This window comes from Monodelphis domestica, chromosome 4, assembly GCF_027887165.1.
Source record: "Monodelphis domestica isolate mMonDom1 chromosome 4, mMonDom1.pri, whole genome shotgun sequence".
Classification (NCBI taxonomy): domain Eukaryota; kingdom Metazoa; phylum Chordata; class Mammalia; order Didelphimorphia; family Didelphidae; genus Monodelphis; species Monodelphis domestica.
Genome location: NC_077230.1, coordinates 208,346,918 through 208,369,053, shown reverse-complemented (window position 1 = coordinate 208,369,053; position 22,136 = coordinate 208,346,918). Strand labels below are relative to the sequence as shown.

The 22,136-nt window shown below is 39.2% G+C and overlaps 2 protein-coding genes across 5 annotated transcripts in view; one reads left to right on the top strand and one right to left on the bottom strand.

The window, feature by feature from the left end:
- Positions 1-22,136, bottom strand: part of NAB1 (NGFI-A binding protein 1) — a 70,186-nt gene that overhangs the window by 42,661 nt on the left and 5,389 nt on the right. Inside the window, exon 1 of one of the 4 annotated variants that reach the window (XM_007494530.3) lies at positions 20,748-21,209. The exons of 1 other annotated variant lie outside the window; for it this stretch is intronic. The gene's annotated coding sequence lies outside the window, so the exon portion shown is untranslated. Of the gene's footprint in view, positions 1-20,747; positions 21,210-22,136 lie in introns of those variants that run through there. 2 more of the 4 variants (XM_007494529.3, XM_056794129.1) reach the window with 2 other exon arrangements.
- Positions 3,407-21,350, top strand: LOC130458966 (uncharacterized). Its single transcript, XM_056826110.1, has 3 exons — positions 3,407-3,471; positions 20,472-20,538; positions 20,832-21,350. Exons 1-3 carry the CDS (start codon positions 3,407-3,409, stop codon positions 21,348-21,350), a joined length of 651 nt encoding a protein of 216 aa, XP_056682088.1.

Sequence of the window (22,136 nt, the reverse complement as noted above, 5' to 3'; positions counted from 1 at the left end):
GGGGTTTGTAGAAATCTGGAAAAAATCTGTATGATTTAATGCAAAGTGAAGTGAGCAGATTCAGAGCAGTTTATACAATAACAAAATACTGCAAAGGCAAATAATTTTGAAAAACTTGGGAACTGACCAACACAATAACCAACCACAATTCCAAAGAATTCTTAATGAAACATGTTACCCAAATCCCAGATAGAGGTGTTCTCTATTTAACTTGGCCAGTGTAGAACTTTGTTTTGCTTGACTAGATATGGTTGTAGTATTTTGTTTTTCTTGCTTTCTAAACATTAGGCTTGATGGGATTAAGAGAAAGGAGAAAGGAGAGAATACAAACCTAAAAATAAAAATTTTAAGTATTTAAAAATTTAATTTTTTAAAAAGCTGCCTTCAAAATAACTCTAACAGTGCTTCTGGGATCTGTAGACCTCCCTTGGTACAATCACATAAATGATTACATACATATTATACTTAAGAGATATAGACTACCCACCAGAATGAATAAGTGGATGATTTTTCAACATGAATATGTTATGGCTGTTATGTCCATATGGCAATTTTTACATGGAGTAAGCTGGGTTTTTTTCCTCCAAAGACAATCAATCATCTATCTAGATAAATGCCAAAATTCATTGAACTCCATTAAATGCTATAGAAAATATGATCATTCATTTTTTTTTGGCAGCAGCTCTTTGGATGGGATTTTATTATCCAATTTAATATCATAAAATCTGGAACTGGAAAAGACCTTGGAGGCCTAATGAGTCCAATCATGCCATTTTGTAAGAGAGAAAAATGAAGCCCGGGAAGATAAAGTGACTTGTCAAAGGTTACACAGGTACAATGCACAAGAGGTGGGATTTGACTCTTAGCAGATGACTAGATTTTCTACATGCTAAAAGGGATAGAAAGAAAGCACTCATCATACCAAAATGACATGCGCTTTTAGATCTATAGGATATGAATAGTAGTCCCACCCAGATACTCATTCTTTTTGCAGAGACCCAAAAAGGAGTTTCTTCTTACCTCCCACTCTTTTTCCATTGCTATTGTGGATTTCCTTCCCTTTGTCCTCAATACCATGCAATCTCTGTGCTACTGAGATGTTCTACCCCTATGAGAATTCCTCACCCCCTCTCTCTCTCTCTCCCCCTCCCTCGCTCCTTCTCTCTCTGTCTGTCTGTGTCTCTCTCTCTGTCTCTCTGTCTCTGTCTCTCTCTCTCTCTGTGTGTGTGTGTCTCTCTCTCTCTGGGTCTCTCTCTCTCTTTCTCTCCTGTCCAGGTAAGGAACTACCTAGCTACTTATTGATCCTAAATACCCCTGTCCACTCCCACTCTCCCCTCTGCTCCTCTTACCCCTTCACAGAAGGGTCGATGTGTTTGTTGGTTTTCACAGAAATGTCAACATAGTGGGTCTCTGCGAGGTGCCTTTGGTTTTCTTCTCTTTTTCAGGCCCATATCTCTTCCTTCCTATCTCCACAAAGGCATTATGGATAAAGTCCAATGGGTCTTTATCCACCAAAAGTTGTAGGGCTTGAAACAAGAACAATTATGCCAAGAGCAGTGCCGGTACTCTGTTTTTAAAAGCATTTTTCTGCATGGATAGTTTCTTCATCCAGTAGTTTTCCATACTGATAAAATCAAAGGTCTAGTCCCTATATTTGCTATCTTTCAATATATTTTATGTTTTTTAAAGATAAATTTGACTTTTAAACTGTAAATTTATTTCAATAACATTTCAATGTTTCATTTACTACTTTAATAATATATCAATGTATTGAGTCAACTTTTGAGGGCTGACCTAGTAATTTAATCACTATTCATTGGTGGGTTTAAAAAAAATAAATGGGGATACACCACTGACAGGCAAGGAAGTTAGGGACTCATTAGAAAGGCCCAGGCTTGTAATCCAGGCCCTTAAAGCCTTTTGCAACCTTCTGACATGAAGGGACTTGCAAGCTGTCCTTGGAACTCCAAAGAAAATGACTTACAAATTACTTTTTGGAACACAACCCAATGTGTAACTCAGGGTCTGCCTGCACAATGAATGAGCCTTGCCCACCAAGAGCTTCAGATCTAGCTGGTGAAATGGGTCATGTGAACATGCAACAATAATGAATATTTAAATGCCAAACAACATGGAAGAGACCATCATCAGAACTGAAAATCAGAGAAGTTAAAGGCCAGGGTGGGCTCAAGTCATTGGCGGAGACTTCAGAGAGAAAGTAGGACAACATGGGCCTTACAGGGCACGTAGGATATCGCTAAGTGAAAAGGAGGAGGAAGAAGAGCATCCCAGATAATAATGACAGATAACATCTATATGTGCTTGCTATGCGCCAGGCTCTGTGCGAAGTGCTTTACAATTATTACCTTATATGATTATCACAACAAGCCTCATTATTATGAATTATTATTATTATTCCACTTTATAGATGAGGACCTTGAAGCAAGCAGCAGTTAAGTGATTTGCCCCGGATCCCCCAGTTAGTGTGTGGGGCCAGATCTTAGGGGTAGATAGCATTAGCAAAAATCCGGAATAAAGGTTTAGCACGCTGGTTTGGTGGACAATAAAAAAAAACTAGACTGGATAAATAGAAGAGTTATGCTAGCAAGCAGTTACAAATACAAGATCCCATTCTGAGAGACTGAAATCTAAGCAGGAGTTTTGTCTTTGACGTAAGGACTGAAATGTTTACGTATTTAAGAAGTTACTACATGCAAAGAACTATGTTAGGTGTTGAGGACATGAAGGGGAAAAAAACAAAGCAAACAATTCTTGCCCTCCGAGTGCTCACACTCTACTAGACCCATGCAAGTGGTACAGAGAGCAGTAACATGAGGTCTGTACAAATACATTCAATTTGGGGCCAGGGAGAAGAATATTAACGATGAAAGAGACCAGAGAAGGTCTGTGTGGCATTCAGAGGCACCGGTGATTGGCTGATGACCACCACTAACACCACTGGCTCTCTCTAGAGAGATAGAGGATGCAAAAGGAGCCTGTGTGGTGCAATGGAGAGATGGGACGCTATCTATTTTTCACAGTATTTGGCCCAAGAAGAAACAAAGAGGAAGAGAAAAGGCATTTTCTTTCCCTATTACAGATTAGGAAAGTGAAATGCAAGGAGGACTAGAACCTGTCCTAAGCCCCACAGTGAGAAGGAAGCTGAGCTGGCTCCAACTCATGGAAGGGTTTTCTGTCCTTGGGTCTCCTTTTCCCTTCCTTTACCCCGGGGTTCTGTCTTGGACTAGTTCATCCCCGCAGGGGAAAGTTCTGCCAAGCACCCAGAATGTGAAAGCCTTAGAATGGACCTCAGAGATCACGGGGGAAAGGGGAGAAGGGGGAATTCTCTGCCATCTCATGTTAAATCAAGCTCATGTAAATAACATACAAATAAACGCTAGATGTAATGCCGTCAGATTTCCGCTTTGAACATCCTCCATCTGAGAAGAGTGGGGCACTTGAAGTGGAAATGTCAGACAGACAAGTGGAAAAACTGGCCTGGGGTCCAGGGTCTAAGTCAGAGCTGAAGTCACACATTCAGATACCACCTGGACATCATCTAATTCAGGGGCAGAAGGAGGAAGATCAGGTTTATGGGATTGGTTAGAAAAATAACAAAAACAAATAAACTGGAATCTCGAGAAATGGGTGAACAGGATATCAAAAGTTAGAGCATGAGCTAGGAGCTATCAGGACTGAGAAAAGGCCACAGATTAACTTTTCAAAGGAGCTGTTTTAGTAGAATGGTAGGAGCATAAGCCAGATCTTGATAAATTTGGGGCTTTTGCCCAACTTTGGTCAAAATTAGTTGCCCTTAATAATTTCCTGTTACTGTTACTGAGGTAAGAATTGGTGAATGGATGAGTTGGAATAGAAAATCTTACATTTTTTGACCAGCAAATACTATCCTGATCTTTATATTTCATTTTCTATTATCTATAAAATAAGGGGCAAGCCAAGTCAACAAACATTTATTAAGTATCAACTATGTGCAAGAACTGTTCTATATACTGGTGATATAAAATGCAAAAATGAAAAATATCCCCTACTTTCAAAAAGTTTACTGTCTACTGAGCTGGCCTGAATGAATAAACTCTAGGGGCTCTAACTGCTAAAAAATGTTAAGATTTGTGACTTCTGTATTTAATAGAATAAAACAGTTTAAAAAATTTCAACATCTCTACCAAAATTTATTGTCAAAATGCCAAGGACTTAAATATACTACGAGGAAGTTTCTTATCTGAAACTGGAAAAAAGAGACCACTAAATTGTCTAATTTTGCCTGCCTAATGCTCAGCGTGACACAATGAAGTTAAGAAAAAGAAATACAATATGGGAAAAGCAGAATACAGGGAGATATATGCTTGAAGTAGTAAGAACATTTGGTAGTTAAGTTTTACAGATATATATTGGGGAAGAATCTTTACAGTAAAAATGACACTTAAAATATGTAAGAAACTTTTTTAAAAAATCATATTGGCAACTCCTAGCCAAAATAGGTGAGTAGGAAAATTACCAAAAAAGGAAGTACAAATAGCCAAATATCAATTAAAAAATGAATAATCTATTTAACAATAATCAAAGAAAAGGAACCAAAACAACATTGTGGTACCGCCTCGTACTCATGAAACTGGCAAAAATAATCAGATAAAAACAATGAAAGCCAACGCTAACAAGGTTGTGGAGAAACAAATACATGTTGCCAATGGAACTGGTTGGAAAATCTTTTTTTGTAGAGCAATCTAGCATTATACAGTAAAAGTTACAAAAATAATCATACCCTTTAACCCTAAATACAATTTTTTCAGAGTACAAAAAACTGGAAACAATCAAGAGTGTGATTCATCAATGTAATAGAATACTACAATGCAATTAATGCTAAGAATTAGAAGAGATTTTTTTTAAAGACTTGTATGAAATAGTACAAAGCAAAAAATAAAAGACAAAAAAGATCCAGAAAAATGGAATATATACTATAACTACCCAAAAGGAAAAAATGAAGAACAAAATGGACAAAGATTACCAATGAACTGAAAAATATTATAATGACACTTATGTAGTACAATTATGCTAACGACAGTTATTAAATAAATTTAGTTGGCTGCAGTGATGTTCAATGTTAAATTTTTAATAAAATGTTTAATTAAAAAAACTTTTATGGATCACTGAAAAGTGTCAGGAGGTTGAGAAACAATACTTTAGAAAATAAAAAATCCTTAATTCTACAAAATATTAGATTATTTAAACAAAGTTTAGGAGAGAAAAAAAATTAAATATCTAGATTCTCAAAGGTCTGGATACCAAAAGAAGAGGCAGGAGAAGCTTTCAACACCAAAACCACCATTTACAGACTTTGACAATACTAATTCTAGTGAAAATACTATTGTTATCCCTATTTGAATATGAATTCCTTAAAGGTAAGCATGAACAATGTTTTGCTTGTCTTTGTATCCCAAGTGCTTGACATACATTAGACACATAATAGAAGCTTGCTGAAGAGTGATTGACCAGCAGAAATTAAGCACATAAATCACAAGAAAACTTTAATAAATAAACGAGTAATGGAGAATTTTTCATTAAACCTTAGTGGGGTTTTTTTGTTTATTTTGAACTTTTTGTTCTAACTTCACCCAAAGATATACAGACAATCTGAATGATCCCTTCCAGAATGTTAATATATATGTTCTATATATCATGTAACATATATTATGCTATTATTCTCAGAATATATTATTAATATCTCCCAGTCATACCACAACCAGTCATCTAACCCACTTTCAGTTGCAAAAAAAAATTTGCAATTGCCTATGGGCCAAAGTACAGCATTATCTTCAGGGAATATAAAACAGGGCAGAAGGGCAAAAAAGTACATGGGCTTTTGCATGATTCACTTTACTTCTGGTGTCATCTGATCAGCTAGAGACTCCTAGGAATTCCTGGACTCTGAATTTGGCCTGCCTATAAATAAATGATTGACACATTTTTTCTTCCCTGTCTTAGCTGACTTCCAAAAACCTGACCTCTTCTTGCCAGTCTGGGTCTATAAAACACCTGCCAAATTCTTGTCTAGCCAGACCCCTGGACAAAGATTTGGGGGATTTGGGGGACCCAGAGAGGTCCTACTGCTGCCTCTGTATCAAAAATGATTTTCATAAACTTGCTTGGCCAACGTTAACTGCAATGAAAATATGCACCTCTTAGGCTGCCTCCTCATGCTGGTCCTGAAAACTAGCATTTGAGTAATGGAGAAAGCATCAGGATGGGATGAAGAAGACAGGAGTCAGCATCTGTCTGAAACTGTTAGTCTGTCTGTAATGAAAGGGGGATGATGGGAGCACTAGCTAGCTCGGGGCAGCTGTTCTATAAAGTGCTATAAAAATCCAAAATTCACCATTTGTTTCCAAGTGATTTCAAGGCAGGGATTGCTTTGGTTTGGTTTGGTTTTTAAGCCCTTACCAAGTATCAGTTGCAAGGCAGAAGAACTGTAAGGGCTCTTGCAAATGGGCGTTAAATGATTTGGTAGGCTGTGTGTGAGGTCAGATTTGCACCTCTTGCCCCAGACCTCCCATCTCCAGGGCTGACTCTCCATCCACTGAGTCATCAAGCTGCCCCACAGGGACTGTTTTTTCAAACTTGTATTTGCATCCCCAGCATCTAGCACAGTATCTGGCTGCCAATCACTCATGCAGTCAGTCAACAAGCAATTATTAAGCATTTTCAATGCACCAGACACTGTGTTAAGCTCTGAGGAGACAAAAGAAAAGCAAAAAAACAAAAACAAAAAACCTCTAATGGGGAAAAATGAACATGAAACTAACGAGGTATATGCAAAGAAAATGCAGCGTAGATGAAAGGTAAGCTCAGAAGGAACTCATAGCAGTTAAGACTAGGAAAAACAACTCTTGCTGAAGGGCAGACTTGAGCCAAGCACTGAAAGAAGTCAAAGTTAGGTGGGAGAGGATTTCAGGTGCGGAGGACAGTCAATGAAAAGGCATGGAGAGTTCAGAGATGGTGCATTGTGGGTAAGAAACAGGTAAATGTGTATTGCTTTGTTGTTCTGTGTATGTATATCTTCACATACACAAATGTTTTATATATACACATATAATATGTATAAATACACACTTTATATATATTATATATAATATTCATATTTCAATATACTTTGCATTATAAGAAATACATATATAAATATACTTATTAAATGTATTTTATATATTATTATATACATATATAACGTGTTTATATATTTAATATTATAATATATTATAAGTTAAATGTATTAATAAATATATTTACTGTGTATATTATATGTTTATATGATATATGCTGTATTATATTATTAATGCATATTATATTCTATAAATACATATTACACACATATATATACAATGCATTGCATATATATAACAAACACACATGGACATATGCACACAGATGCACAGATGGACTGATATAGATGCAAGGCCCTCTGCTATGTATGCACTTTCCAATTATTACCATCTTTGATCCACACAACAACCCTGGGAGCTAGGTGCTATTATTATCCTCATTTTACAGATGATGAAGCTAAGACAAATAGAGGTTATGGGACTATCTCAAAGGCACACAGCTAAGTGTTTGAGACCAGATTTGAACTTAGGTGTACCTTAAGGACAGCCAGGCAGCACAGTAGCTAGAGTGCCAAGCCTAAGACTTATTTTCCTTCATTCAAATATGGTCTCCAGAAAATTACTAGTTGTGTGACCCTGAGCGAGTGATTTACTCCTATATGCCTCAGTTTCTTCTGCTATGAAATGAGTCAGAGAAGGAAATGGCAAAGTGCTCTAGTATCTCTGCCAAGAAAATCCCAAATGAGGCCACAAAAGATTTGGGCACAACTGAAATGTATGAACAACAATTTACTGACTCCAGACCCAGGGCTCTATCTACTTCACTCCATAGTGGCCAAATGAATGGAAGTATGGATATAAGAAGATAAGAATGGGAGAAAGGGAATCTGGTTATTGTGAATTTTAAAACTACTCCACCCTACTCAGACTGTACTTTAGAAGATTTGATTTAGCTATTTCCTGATTTGTAACAATGGAGATACTTGGTCTAACAGAATCAGGTCTTGGGAACTCTACATTGCTCCACCCTACTTAGTTTAACAAGGTCAGGAATGTCTGAACCCATACTCAAGGATTAAGTATCTAAGAAGATGACCTTCAACAGACATGTGCAGAAATAGCTGATGGACCCCTGGGCTGTCCTAAGTCAAGCAAAGCTAACATTGGTACAAATGAGATGCAGGAAAGTGACGTAAAACCATCTATGCAGGGCATGTTACTTCCTCTCTTCGCCTTCTTTCCCCGGAGAGGCGACTCTGGCTGGCAGCATGCTAAGCATTCCAACATCTTGGCATGGTGGCAGCTATTTGTCTGGATTTTGGCCGTGACTTTGCCCTTGAGCTGATTCAGGTTCAGGCATCTTGGCTGAGCCCTCTTGAAGTTCAGGCTGATTCCTTCCTCCTTTACTTTCTAAAGCCTTCCTAGAACCTCTGGTCTTCCTTCTGGCACAAGCCAGGAGGGAGAAATCCTACACCCTTTCCTTCTTCCTTCTTCTTAATTTCTTTCCACTATATTAATTAAATCACCATAAATTTCCAGCTGACTTGGGTATTTTATTTTTTTTATATTTGGGATAACCATGGCAACCAAATAATTAATATAGTTTAGGTCACAACATTAAAATTATCCTTTACATTATCAAAGGTTGTTTTTTTTTTATATTTAAAAGTTGATTTGTTACATTTAAGTTCCCATCCTTCCTTCCCTCCACTCCCCTCCCCACAGTGGGGAAGACACCATTATGAAAGATTTTAAATGCAAGTAAAGGATTTTATATTTGATTCTGAATTTAACACATGGGAGGATGACCAAGTCAGACCTGAGACTTAGGAAAATTACCTGGGCAGCAGAATAGAGGATCAATAGACTGGAAGTAGACAGACCTACCAGAAGGCTTATGCAAGAGCCCAGGGAAGCTAGGTAGCTCAGTGGATCAAGAGCCTGCGGCCCAGAGATGGGAGGTCCTGGGTTCAAATCTGGTCTCAAACACTTCCCATCTGTGTGACCCTGGGCAAGTCACTTAACCCCCATTGCCTAGCCCTTACCACTCTTCTGCCTTGGAACCAATACACAGTATTGGTTCCAAGGTGGAAGGTAAGGGTTTAAAAAAAAAAAAAGAGAGCCGAGGCATGAGGTGATGAGGGTCTACATCAAGGAGGTGGATTTGTAACAGGAGAAACATATACAGGGATATATAAATGAGATTCTATGAAGGCAAAAGCAACACAACCTGTCAAGAAACTGGGTACAAGAGACAGGTTCCAGTATGGAGCTAAGGATGAAACCAAGGCTGCAAGCCTGGGTACCCAAGAAGATGGTGATATCCACGATAACCTAAAAGAGAAAAGAGGTGGGGGTGGGGGGGAAGAGATTATGAGTTCTGTTTGAGATGTCTGCAAGACAACAATTCAAGGTATCTAAAAATCATCTGGTAATGTGGGGCTGCAGCTCCAAAGAAAGATGAGGACTGATATAAAAATCTGGTAATCTGCTGCATAAAGATGATCAGATCATTGAATCCAAAGGGGTGGACAAGATTATCAAATGAGACAGTGTAGGAGTGGGGGGAAAAAAAAGGGCTAGGGGGACACCCACAGTTAGTGGATATGAACTGGACGGAGAATGAGCACAAGGGACTGAGTCATCAAACGAGAAGATCTAGGAGAGAAATCTAACAGAAACCTAGAGAGGAGGCTATTCAGAAGAAGTCTATCAATAGCATCAAAGGCTACAGAGAGGTCAAAAAAGAATGAAGACTGAAAAAATGCTGTTAGATTTGGCAATGGGGAGATCACTGGTAATTTGGGAGAGAGCAGTTTCATTTAAATAGTGAGGTTGGAAGCCAGACTGCTGGTAATTTTGGAGAGAACCGTTTTTGTTAAATGGTAGGTTGAAAACCAGGGTTTAGAAGCAAATGAGAGAAGCAGGAACAGAGGCTCCTAGTTTAGATATCTTTCTCAAGCAATTTAGCACAAAGGGGAAGAGATACAGGAGGAGAGCTAGTGAGGGATGGCAGGATCCAGAGTGGCTTTTTTTAAAGGACAGGGGAGACATGGGTATTTGTAAGCAACAACAACAAAAAAAGGAGATTGTAGATAGGGAAAGAAAGACCTCCAAGGATTATAGCTGGGGCAATCTGCAAAAAGAAGGCAGAATGGAATAGAATGCTGCGCCCTTTACAATAATCATTTCATTTGATCCTCACAACAATCCTGGGAGCTGGGTGCTATCCTTATCCTTATTTTGCAGGTGAGAAAATTGAGGCAAACAGAGTGGCTAAGTAAATTTGTCCAGGGTCACACAGGCAGTGAGTTTCTAAAACTGGATTTGAACAGAGTTCCAGACCTGACATTCTAACCATTTGGCCATCTCACTGTCTAACAGAGGGGTCAGGAAGGTTACCTCTTCATCTAAGACAAGGAAAAAGCAGGAAATAGGAAGAGAAGGCAAGTGAGTGACAAGAGATGAGGAGGCTTCAAATTTTTCAGGGAAGTATAAAATGAGGTTCTCAGTGGGGGGAGGGGGGGAGATTGAGATGCTCAGAGATGAAAAGGTTTGGAACAGCTGCTATGGTGCCTGGGGGAGTGAAACAATTATAGAAGTATAAAAGGATTACCTTGTTGCAGGGAGAGCCCAACTGAGATTATGTAGCATAAATTTGTATGGAGCCCAGTCAACGTTTAGGTGACTTTCTCCAGCTCTATTCAGAACCAAGTGAATAGGAATAAAGGAGGAAGGTGGTAGAAGGAACCCCAGGTTGGGATTTGTCAAGGTTTGGCAGGCAACAGGACAAGGAGGCAGGGGATTCAAATGTAGAGAAAAGTGTTGAACCAGTTCACCAAAAAGTCAAGATAGGGATAGGTAGAAAAGAATGGCCAGTGATGGCCTAAGAAAGAATTGGAAAAAAAAATTGGGAGGTCACTTGACCCCCATTGCCTAGCCCTTACCACTCTTCTGCCTTGGAACCAATACACAGTATTGATTCCAAGATGGAAGGTAAGGGTTTAAAAAAAGAAATATCAAGACTATGACCATTTTTATGTGTAGTTGGAGTGAAGAGTAGATTGCGGAAACTGGGGTCAAGAAATTTGGAAATCAGGATGTTTAGGAGAACATTAATATGTCTGTTGAAGGCACTATGAGGGCAAGAAGCTGCTGTGGATAGGAATCTTATAAGCCAGGAACTAAACAGGAAAATAAGAGACTATCCTGGAGAGGGTTGAGATAATAACCACCAGGATCTAAAAAGGACAATAATCTAGAACACAATGATCTTTAAAGGAGGGGAAAACTGCTTACTGAGGGCAGTAGAGAGAGAATCTGGAAGTCATAGTGTGATGATTTATTAACTCTTTTGCCACCAAAATATCTGCCCTGGAAGACTTCTATTCCCTTGAACTCTTGTCCTGCCTAGACTTAAAAGGGTATTTTCCTCCTCAAACTGTGATGTAGATAGTATAGGTATTACCATTTCTACATTGAAAATAATTAGCCCAAGGAGCAAAAGTAGCATTAGATAGTAGAGATAAAGAGCTGGGATTTGAACCCAGAACCTTCCCCACTCCAAATCTTCCTGGCAGGTCTGCCTGGGTTAACAATAATGCTAGTCCTACTGCCATCCACACAGATATGACACAATCTAAGTCTAAAAAAAAAAAAAAGAAAAATCTATGCAAAGTTTAAAAAAAAACTAGAGATGTTTTTCAAAACAAGAAAATAAAATGTCTAATTGGATAAGAAAAAATTTAAAACAAACTGAATATCACTAAGTAATCCTCAAGTTATTAAATATCATCTGAACTTTGTGATATTTGTGTAAAGAAAAAAATTCTACCTTAATAATAACCTTTGCTATATTATTAAAAATGAAATTTGGTTAAAGAAAATTAGTTTAGGCTACATGGGGAAAATAGAGCATGTCTACCAAGCATATTTTAAGACAGAATTAAAGAATGATGATGCTGGACTGGCTACTAAAACAGAGTTTCTGAATCTTCATTTTTAAGGAGAGAATAGTGACTAAACTAGAGACTAATATAATCTGGAAGACAAATGAAAGTGCTAAAAATCAAGTCAGTTTCTACAACTTCCCGATTTTCTTATTATTGCTTCTCAAAAGACTTCCTTCCTATGTAAGGAATATTTATTCAAAGAGAAGGGCATTCACCCAGGAGAAAATTTTTATGAGTTGGAAAAAGGAAGTGAATATACTACTCTCTCACATAAAACCAGGATCAGGCTTTCAATTTCAAGGCAAACATGGTAACTGAAACATAAACCAGTAAAGGTTAATGGATTTCATACAAAGGAAAGTAGGATGGCAACACCCATATTTATTTCAAGGAAAAGGTTCCTCTTACCTCCCTATCCCACCTCTCCAGCCCTCTGCTCTGTTTTTGCAGGAATGCTTGTTTCATAAAGCCCACTGTGATCCCTTATATTCCTACCACTTATATATTAATTAATAAATGATTTAAAAGAAAATTCTAAGGGACAGTATTTCTTTTTCATAAAGCCTAAAGCACAATGATTCTAATGAGGAGCCAATTAGGCCAAGAGAAAGAAAAAGCATCGATTTGGCATTCCTCCTGAATAGAGCAAATATCAAAAGCCTCTTTACACAACCTCTGAAGCCTGTGCTTCCACTGTAACTAACAGCTACCTTGTACTTTGCTTTTGAAGGGTATCCTAGAACATGCAAGCTGTGCAACCTTTTCATGAATTCCATGAGTATAAGAGAAACCATTCACCAAGATTTATTGCATTCAAAAGCTAAACCAGGTCCAGAGGAACTATACCCTAGAATCTTTCATACTCTTGAATCTCGCCTTTCCTTAAAAAAAAAAATTATAACAATAACACTGGTGGTTCCAGTATAATTATAGCAAAGTGGTTCAGTGAATAGAGTGCCAAGTCTAGAATCAGGGAGACTCACCTTCCTGACTTCAAATCCTGCCTCACAGACATAGGCAAGCCCCTAAACCCTGTTTGCCTCAGTTTCCTCATCTGTAAAATGAGGTGGAGAAGGAAATGGCAACTCATTCCACTATCACTGTCAAGAAAATCCTAAATTGGGGGCATGGGGTGTTAAACTCAAACAACTAAACAAGAAGTAGTTAAAAACTTTCCCCATTAAGGAGAGATTAAAATTCTTCCTTTATCTCCTCAAAATGAATTACTCTTAAATGCTAATGAATTATACTTTGATTATTTGGATTAAAAAACTTGAGGGACCATTAAGACATTTGCCAAATCCCACAGGAAGGAAAAATCCATTTTAGTCCATAAAATCCCCAGGAGTCAATCCCTATTTGATCCTAGGGCCAAGATAAAACTCTAAATATAATCCAGGTTTAAATTAGCCAAACTTCCCACAAGTCCTTCAGACTGGGACTAGGCTGAAGAAGTTTTGGCTATCCACTCTAAAAGGTTCTTCCAATCCATTCTCAATAGATATGAAATTCCTTGCAAACTGGCTCCTGTCCTTATTATTCTACTAAAACCATTATCTAAGAAAACAATAATGACCTCTTAATTATCAAATCCTTTGGTGATTTCTGTCTTCTTCCTTGTTGTTTACCCTCATTCTTCTTGAAACTCTCTTCTCTTGGCCTCTAATAATTATACTGTCCTGTTCAATTTCCTTCTCTCCTTGACTGCTTTTTTCCTGGCTTTTTGCTCCAGCAGCACTCTCTCTCTACACCTGCTCTTCTCTCTCTGGACACCTTCTCCCTTTACCATTTAACTTGCTCACATCTGTCATTTTTATTCAATTTACCAAATATCTCCCCAAAGCTGCAGTCTCTCATTTCAACCAGCCTGATGGTCATCTCAACCTGGACACCTCATCAACATTTCAAATTCTGAGCACACAAAACCAAACCCAGCATTTCCCCTTCCCTGACAAGGTCTCAAAAGGATACTCTTGGCTTCCCTTTTTTGTTGTTGTTCTTAATGGCACCATTATTCTCTCCCAATCATCGAGGTTCAAAGTCTTAGACTTATTTTTTACTTCATCATTCTCCCTCAAAACCAATCACTAAATTCTATCAATTCTATCCATGAAATCCCACTTAAATCAGATCCATCCTTTTGGTTCCTATTGGCCTCCATTCTAGTTCAGACCCTAATTATCTCTACTTATCTGGTTCAATAGCCTCCTAACTGGTCTCCCCACTTCTGCGTCCTAATCTATCCTACACACCTTTCAGATCAATCTTCTAAAAGGTAAAGTTTTGATCATGTGAATCTACTACTTAAAAACAACAACAAAAAACCCCATTGCCCAGCCCTTACCATTCTTCTGCCTTAGAACCAAAAAGATAGAAGCTGAAGGTTTAAAAGAAAAGTGTCCTTCCCACATACATGGTCTACAATATAGAAATCCAAACTCTGTATTCCAGCATTTGAGGTCCTCTAGGATGTGCCCAAAAGCTACCTTATCTCCTACTACCTTAAGTCCCAATCAAACTGGACTGCCTGCCTTTCCCCAAATAAGCCACGGGCCTTCCTTGATGTTCACCTTAGTTCATGTTGCTCCTTCTGCCTAAAATAATAATAGCTGAAATTTATAAAGCACTTTAAAGTTGGCCAAAAACTTGGCCAAAATCTATCCACTATTCATCTGAACTTCCAAAAAACAACCACCCTGTGAAGCAGATCTGGGTTTAAATTCTGCCTCAGACACTTATTGTGACCCTGGAAGAGTCCCTTTAACTTCACTTTGACTCAGTATCTTCATCTGTAAAACAAAGGGGGTAGGATCATAAGGCTCTTTCCAGCTCTAAATCTATGATCCAAATCAGATGAGGGACTATTATCCTAATGTTACAAATGAGTTCATTGAGAGGTTAAGTAACTTGCTCAGGATAACTGGGCTAAGATAAGTGGCCGAGACAAGAGCCAGGTCTTTCTACCTCCAAATATGGCCCTAAAAAACTACACCAGTCTGTCTCTTTTTATCTACTCCACCTGTCAAATTCCTACCCATCTTTCAAGGCCCAGCTTATGTGTCACTGCTTTCATAATACCTTTCCTGATCCTCCTGTCCAAGACAAAAAAGATTCCTTCCTTCTCTTAGCTTCCAGTTTCCTTTGTTCTCTTCTTAATGCACCTACTTGCTTTGCATTGTAGTAATTTGTATATATACCCTAGTTCCCTTATTAGTTTATAAGTTGCTTAATTAAGATCAATGAACCTTACTCGTGTTTGTATTCCCCAGAAGCCTCTAGCACAGAATCTTCCACACAGTAGGAGAGAAAAATATTTATTGAGTGAAAGGTTGAATGACCCCACCTCCAACCTCCCCCCCCCCCCATCATGACTGGGCCAGAAATCAATATGGCTCCAGGAAGGTGGTGTCCTTTGCTGGAGTTTCAATAAATCATTAGCTTAAAGTAGATTAAGTCTGTTTTCTTACTCACACCCTTTGCATCTTTCTATCTTCAACATATCCTCTTCCCCAAAAGGATATTCTATAAATCTTCATATGATAAGGTATTATCATAGATCCAATCACATTTTCCTAAAAATAACAACAGCATATAGCTAAAATCTGATAAAAAAAAACAAACAACAAAACAAAACATGTTAGCCTCCAATTTGGGTGATAATAATAGCCCAGCATACAAATAATAAAAAGGAGCTAAAAGTAGTATTAAGTGATCCTGAATGTTCTTCATTTTGTAGCTTCAGACTTGCCATCCAATCCAGGGTATTCTCAATTTACAAATACCCAGTTTAAAAATGGCCCATCTACACAAAACAGCCCCTGTGGTCAGAGCCCCTGTGGCTGCTGCCTCTGTAGTGACTGTAAAAATAAACACAATGCAATGTGGAGGTTTTGCTGAATAGATGGAATTTTCTAAAAGTGGGGGAAGGGGAGAAATTATGAAAAGTCAAAAACAGTATCAGGAGCTGACCCTAAAGACAGACTTTACTCGGCAAGAACCAAAAATAACTCCTCATGTGACACTGTTCAAAATTCCACCAATTACAGATTAATTTGGGTTCATAAGCATCTTTTTTTTTTATTATAATCAGATTATTTATCCAGGGTTAAGATGCTCTTACATACTAGTAAGAATTTGTTTGAACAGAGTGTTTTCTTGCTAACCCCCCACTTCTATGGACTTCTTCCCAACAGGAATGGACATTTTCAGGGCAGGTCAAGAGAAGCAAATTTATTGTGGAGCCTGGAGCCCAATGGGGAAGTGGAAGAAGGGAATAAGGCAGATGTGAATGGACTTCTTCAGTGGGGAGCATAAGATCAGTGGGTACCTAGAAAAACCAAAGAAATGGGTGCAAAAAGGGCCTTAGGAACATAAAGATAAGTACCATCTAGTTTGGAATTTGGTCTAACACATCCTCTATTCCCTCTGCTTGGCAAATATTATTCCTTCTACTACCAAACCAAACTACCATTTTATAGCATTCATCCTATAGGAATATATATTTCAAGGTTCATTTACACAAGTGAATTTCTGTTACTCACCCTAAACTGGAAAGCTACTTGCATTTATTAATTGACAGGTTCTATGAAACAGAAAAGTAGCCCTCAAAATTTCAAGGTTCATTATTATTTTAACCCTCCAAGGAATAAAGTCACCAGGAAAAGACTGGTAAAAGGGAGTGGTTCTGACACTGTTAGTGTTCCTTATAAAAACAAGTTAGTACAATGTTTAACATTCCAGGAAAAATTAAACATGCATCTCTAATGAAATAAATAGTAAAATTCTATAGAAGGAATTCTCATTTTCTGGTGGTTCTAAAAAAAAAAGGTTTGAATTTTAAAATGACTTCTTCCACATCCCTTTAAAAAGCCCTATAGTTCTAAATTGACCAAATAAACTAATTCAAATGGAAAAAACCCCTATATATTCATATATGCAATAAGATATTAAATTGTTACCTAAAACAGGGGAAATAACACAATTAGTTTAACTAGATGAACACAATTATTTTGCACAGACTAATTATTATGTCCAAAATAGTAGACTGAGAGGCAGCTTGGCATAGTGGATGGAAATCCAACCTCCTAATCAGAAACACCTAGGTTCAAATCTTACCACTGACAACTTCCTATGTGAACCTAGGCAAGTCATTTATCCTATCAATGTTCACATTCAAGTTTCTAAGACTATAAATTGAAGAACAAGGATCAACCTGCATTGATTGAGACAGTCCCCTCAATGGATACACCTCATAGCAAGAAAATAACAGGTCTGATCACACACACACACACACACACACACACACACACACACACACACACACACTTTTTTTTAATGCTATAGCTAAAACCTCTTTTACCATACCAAACATTAAAAGTACGTGCCATTTACAATACTGAAAGAAAATCCATATCACATTGTAAAGACACTGAAAATTCTGTCCAAATAAAGGACAAGAAAATGCACCAAAAAATAGTAAGCAATTTGGGTGTTTCTGCTTAGCTAAACACAACAGAATAGTATTAAGTGAAAATGAATTACAGAATAAGGTTTTCTACTCCCTTTTTTTACACACACCAATTTCTCAAATTTCCTATTTGATCCATTATTATATTCATATTAAATTCTAGTACTTCACTAAGGGTAGGAGGAACTGAATATGTCAGATCAAGAAGGGAATTTGCATTTTATACAATACTTGTACTATTCCTAACTCTACTACTCAAGAGAATGAAAGAAGTAGTTAAGATAAAAATAAATCCAAATAGACTAGCATTCCTTATATGCTTGAGTGGGTGCTGACTGAGTATTTATTATGTAACATATATGTGTATGTGTGTGTGTGTATAATATATAAACTTCCCCAGCAAATATAAAGTCCAATGAGCAGAAGGCTTAAACTTTCTAAGATTTCCAATATGTTAATTTTCATATAAATAACCAATCCAAACTGTCACTATACTAGAGCATATATAGTAAATCTTTACATTTAAGCATCTTTAAAATGTATTTATTTTAAATATATAAATACAGTTGTCATAACAATCAGTATAACAGAAGATAAAAGGCCTATGCCTTAGGACACTGTCTGGGTCAGCAGGCACAAAAATCTGACCTACTTTCTTTTTCCCTCCCTCCATATTCTTTCTTTACATATTTAAAGTCATACAACAAATTCTCTAAGCTGTTTTTCCCTTAGTACAGATAAATAACTTCTTCCTCTAAAACATTCAAAGTATAAATCCAGAGAATCTCTACTAATAAACCAATATATTCATGGCTAAAGCATAGTTTTTAAAATGCTCCACTAGTATTCTTTAAATAGCATCTCAAGAAGAATAACATCTAGTGAGGGTTTCTTTCCTTAAAAAAAATAAGGCTTATCTAAAGAGTAATGGCTTTTATTTACTAGGCAAAGGAGAGGAAGATTAAAAACTGAAGTACAGGTGACTGCTTAATTGTTCTAATAATTTTGAGCATTTCAAAGTAAAACTAAAAGCAAATTATGTCTTTAGATTAAGATGCTCATTATATTCCTTTATCTCAGTAGTAGTACTGGAAAGGATTTTTGGTATATGAATCCCTTCTGCAATTAATGGGTAAAATAAGAGGACTCCAGAAGCCTTCAATTCAAAATAATGCTTCAAATATATTGGTTTTGAATTTGATTTATCATTCTTGATACAGTCACATACAACAAAAGGTCACCAAGGCTGAAAGATGATATTTAACAAAGATAACTGTTACCTTTACCAGGAAGGTAGTACAAAGAATAAGAAATCAAACAGGAAATCTTCCAAAAGTTCTTTGGAGTTATTTCCTTTTAGAATCCTGTACTCTTAAGTGCAAATACAAAGGAAAAGAATGCTGACCTTGCCAGCAAACAGTAAAGGCATAGGAGAAGAAATCGATTTATATGGTAATAAACCCAAAGGAACAAATTAGAAATATACTTTTTCCACTTATACAAAAATACCTAGGAAATGAGGTACAATTCTGTTCATAAAGTACAGAAAGAGATGCCCTAGAATTCAAAATCCACTTCTACCAGCCCTTCTATTTTGCCAGAAGCAGTTCTCTTAGTGTTGAAGACAATAGCCTCCACCCACAAATAGTAGAAGCAACTCCCTTTCTTCAAATATTTCTATTTAAAATGAACAGGCACAAAGGGGAAAGTTGACAGGTAGGTAATCAGCAGGTTTTTAGAAATCTGTTATGCAAAAAAAAAAAACCTATAAATTGTCAGGAGACTTAAGATCTAATCAGGTAATTTTGTATGTGTACACTTCTTTAACCAACAAAGCAATTAACCATTTACTACCAGCGAACCATTTGTAATTCTGTAATCTAATACTATCTCTGGAGGGGCTGCCAAAAAATTTCAGGGTAAAGTCCTGAGAATTTCTCTGACACTTGTCCTTCCTAAGTTTGCAGACTGTAAACTGGATAAGCCTGTTGATAATGCCAGACTCCCCCCAAAATGAGTTTTGGGGTAGAAAAATTTAAATTGGCAACTATCCAAATTTTTTAAAGGACCCTTATTTAGTAAGATGAGAGAAGGGTCCTTGAATTGAAATTGAGTTGAAACTGTCATCATCTGCTTTAAAACCTCCTCTATACTGGTGTTTAAAAAAGCTAAAAGTTAGGCTTTCTGTGCCTTTTATCCAATTTGGCTGATTAAAGTACATCCAAATGTGCTTCACATCTAAAAACTTGCTTGGTAAAGAGTCCAACAGGACATTGCATTTATGTTCTTAAAGATACATAAAATCACACACTTGATTTCATGTCCATAAAAGTCCTACTTGTATTTGCATATGTATGCATGGCTTCAGCAAGTGTAGATTAGTTTAGAATTTTTTTTTCCAATCAAAACTATAATTCCCTCCCAGAGTTGGTAGAAGGAAAAATCCAAAACAAGTTTGGAAATTTTTTTTTAAAAGGTAAGGCTTTCTCACACTTGCACAAAGTTTAGGGTTTTTTAAAAGCACTGCCAGGATATATCTAGAACTGCAAATCATTAGCTATGCAGCGCTCTGGGGCAGATAGACAGAGAAAGACATACACATTTGCACGGGATTCTTCCTAGCTAGAAACCATGCACGGAGTTCCGAGCTCCACATTCCCGGCTTTCCAAGGGCAGAAAGAGACAATGCGGGGACCTCTCGGTACATGCCGCCTCTTCCCTGGTCCCTTTTTGCTCTGGATTTTCTCTGGGAATCACCCACACAGGCAGGATTACGCCCTCTCCTTCCGGCAATCTATAGCAGCAGCAGCAGCAGCAGAAGAAGAAATCAACTTAGCCTAGGCAGCAAACTGAACTGAGAGGGGTGGGGGGCAGAGTTTGAGGAGACCATCTTTCCTCAATGTCCACTTTCTCTTCTTCTGCTTCTTCCCTTTCCTTCAGATCCCCACTACCACTCTCTCCCCAGAGCAACCCCAAAGCCACAAACTTAACTCCGGCGCACGGTCAAGTAAGTCTCCCACTCTTCCCGGGCCAAACTAGTGGCTCGGACTGCAAACTCTTTGCCACCAAGTAGCTAAGAGCGGATCTGGGAGGTGGAAGGGGGGGGGGGGAAGGGGGCATGGGGGGGTAATGTTTGGGAATCTTTTATCTCGGAGGGGGATGGGGGGAGTCATGGCTTGCACACACATGCTCTGCAGAGGAGGGTGAGATACATACTTTGCAAGAGGATGCAGCTGTCTCTTTTCTTTCTCCCCGAGCTTGCCCCAACTCCGAAGTTAGTGCCAGTCGCTTTTCCCCCAGCGCTCTCCAGGCAGCGGCAGCAGCGGAGACTCCTCCTTTCCCATCAAGGGAGGGAAGGTGGTGGGAGCCTCTCTCCTCTCCCCCTCCACCTCTTTAATGCACCCCCATTATCTCCTCCTCCCCGACTCCCTCGGGCCCGGGGCGCGCGCTCTGTTCTTCGTGCACGGGGCGCAGAGGTTCCCCAGCTTCCCGGCTCCCCGCGCGCGCCCCGACGGCTCTAAGGGACCGCTGGCGCTGGGCTGGCGGCAGAGTGCGCGGAGGAGCGGAGCGGAGCAGGCGGCAGCGGCAGCGGCAGCAGCAGCAGAGGCAGCTGCGCCTCCCTCCTTGCCTGCCTGCCAGCCACAACCCACCCCCTCCCCCACGCCCCGCTACCCCCCTCCCCCACCCGCTCCCTCCCTCCCGCTCTCTCGCTCCCCTCCGCCTCCTCCTCCACCCCCCTCTCTAGCTGTCACATTGGGAGATTCCGCTCTTGCTACATTTGCTGCTGCTCCGTCTTCCTCCCACACACGGCCCGTGTGACGCAGATCCTGGCGTGGGCAGCCGCAGGGGCGGGGGTGGCTGCCGCTGAGGCTGAAGCTGCTGCCCTCTTCCCACCACCTTCCTCTTCCCCCCACCCCAAACCCCCTACCATCTCCCCTTTGCTTTCTCTCCCCGTCCCCTCCCCTCCCCGGAATACCACCTATTCGCACCACGGAAGGGAAGGACCAAGAGAGACGCCCTGGGAGGGGAAGGACTCCCTGCTCCCACTCCCACACCCACACCCACTCCCTCTCCGACTCCCGCTGTTGCTGAAAAGGGGGGAAAAAGGAGAAAGAAAGAAACAAGGAGTGGAGAGAAGGAGTTGTTGCCTCGGGCCTGGATCTGCAGCTACTGAGATTAAGAGGGAAATTTTACCCTGCTTTTTTTTGAATTGTCCTAAACTCCTGAGGTTTGCAGTGACATTTCAGAGAGCACGCCCTGTCAAATCCTCCTTCCCAGAGATGAAGGGAGGGGTGTAGTTTACCACCACACACACATACACACACAAACCCGTACACATCACTAACCCTCCGGAATGGAATCTCCCTTCCTCCCAAGTAGAGAGGTGAGCCTTACAAAGGGAGTCGGGCCAAGTTCTTGAACAAAACTGTGCTCTCTCTTTGCAAACTGCCAAAGTGAACCCTTCCAGCCAGGAAATAGGCTTTGATGATAAAGGAAGGGGGAGGAGGGAACGGGAAGGGATGCGGTGGCAGGTGTAGGGCAGTGAAGCTGGAGAAGGCTGGTCATCAGTGCTGGAGAAAGAGCGGGCAGTGCTTTTGATCCGCC

Bases quoted from the DNA above. Each gene is read 5' to 3' on its own strand.
- LOC130458966 (XM_056826110.1), top strand. From the start codon at position 3,407: ATGCCGTCAGATTTCCGCTTTGAACATCCTCCATCTGAGAAGAGTGGG. The intron at 3,472-20,471 runs GTCAGACAGACA...CCTTTCCTTCAG, and splicing joins GGGGCACTTGAAGTGGAAAT to ATCCCCACTACCACTCTCTC. The intron at 20,539-20,831 runs GTAAGTCTCCCA...CTTTTCCCCCAG, and splicing joins TAACTCCGGCGCACGGTCAA to CGCTCTCCAGGCAGCGGCAG.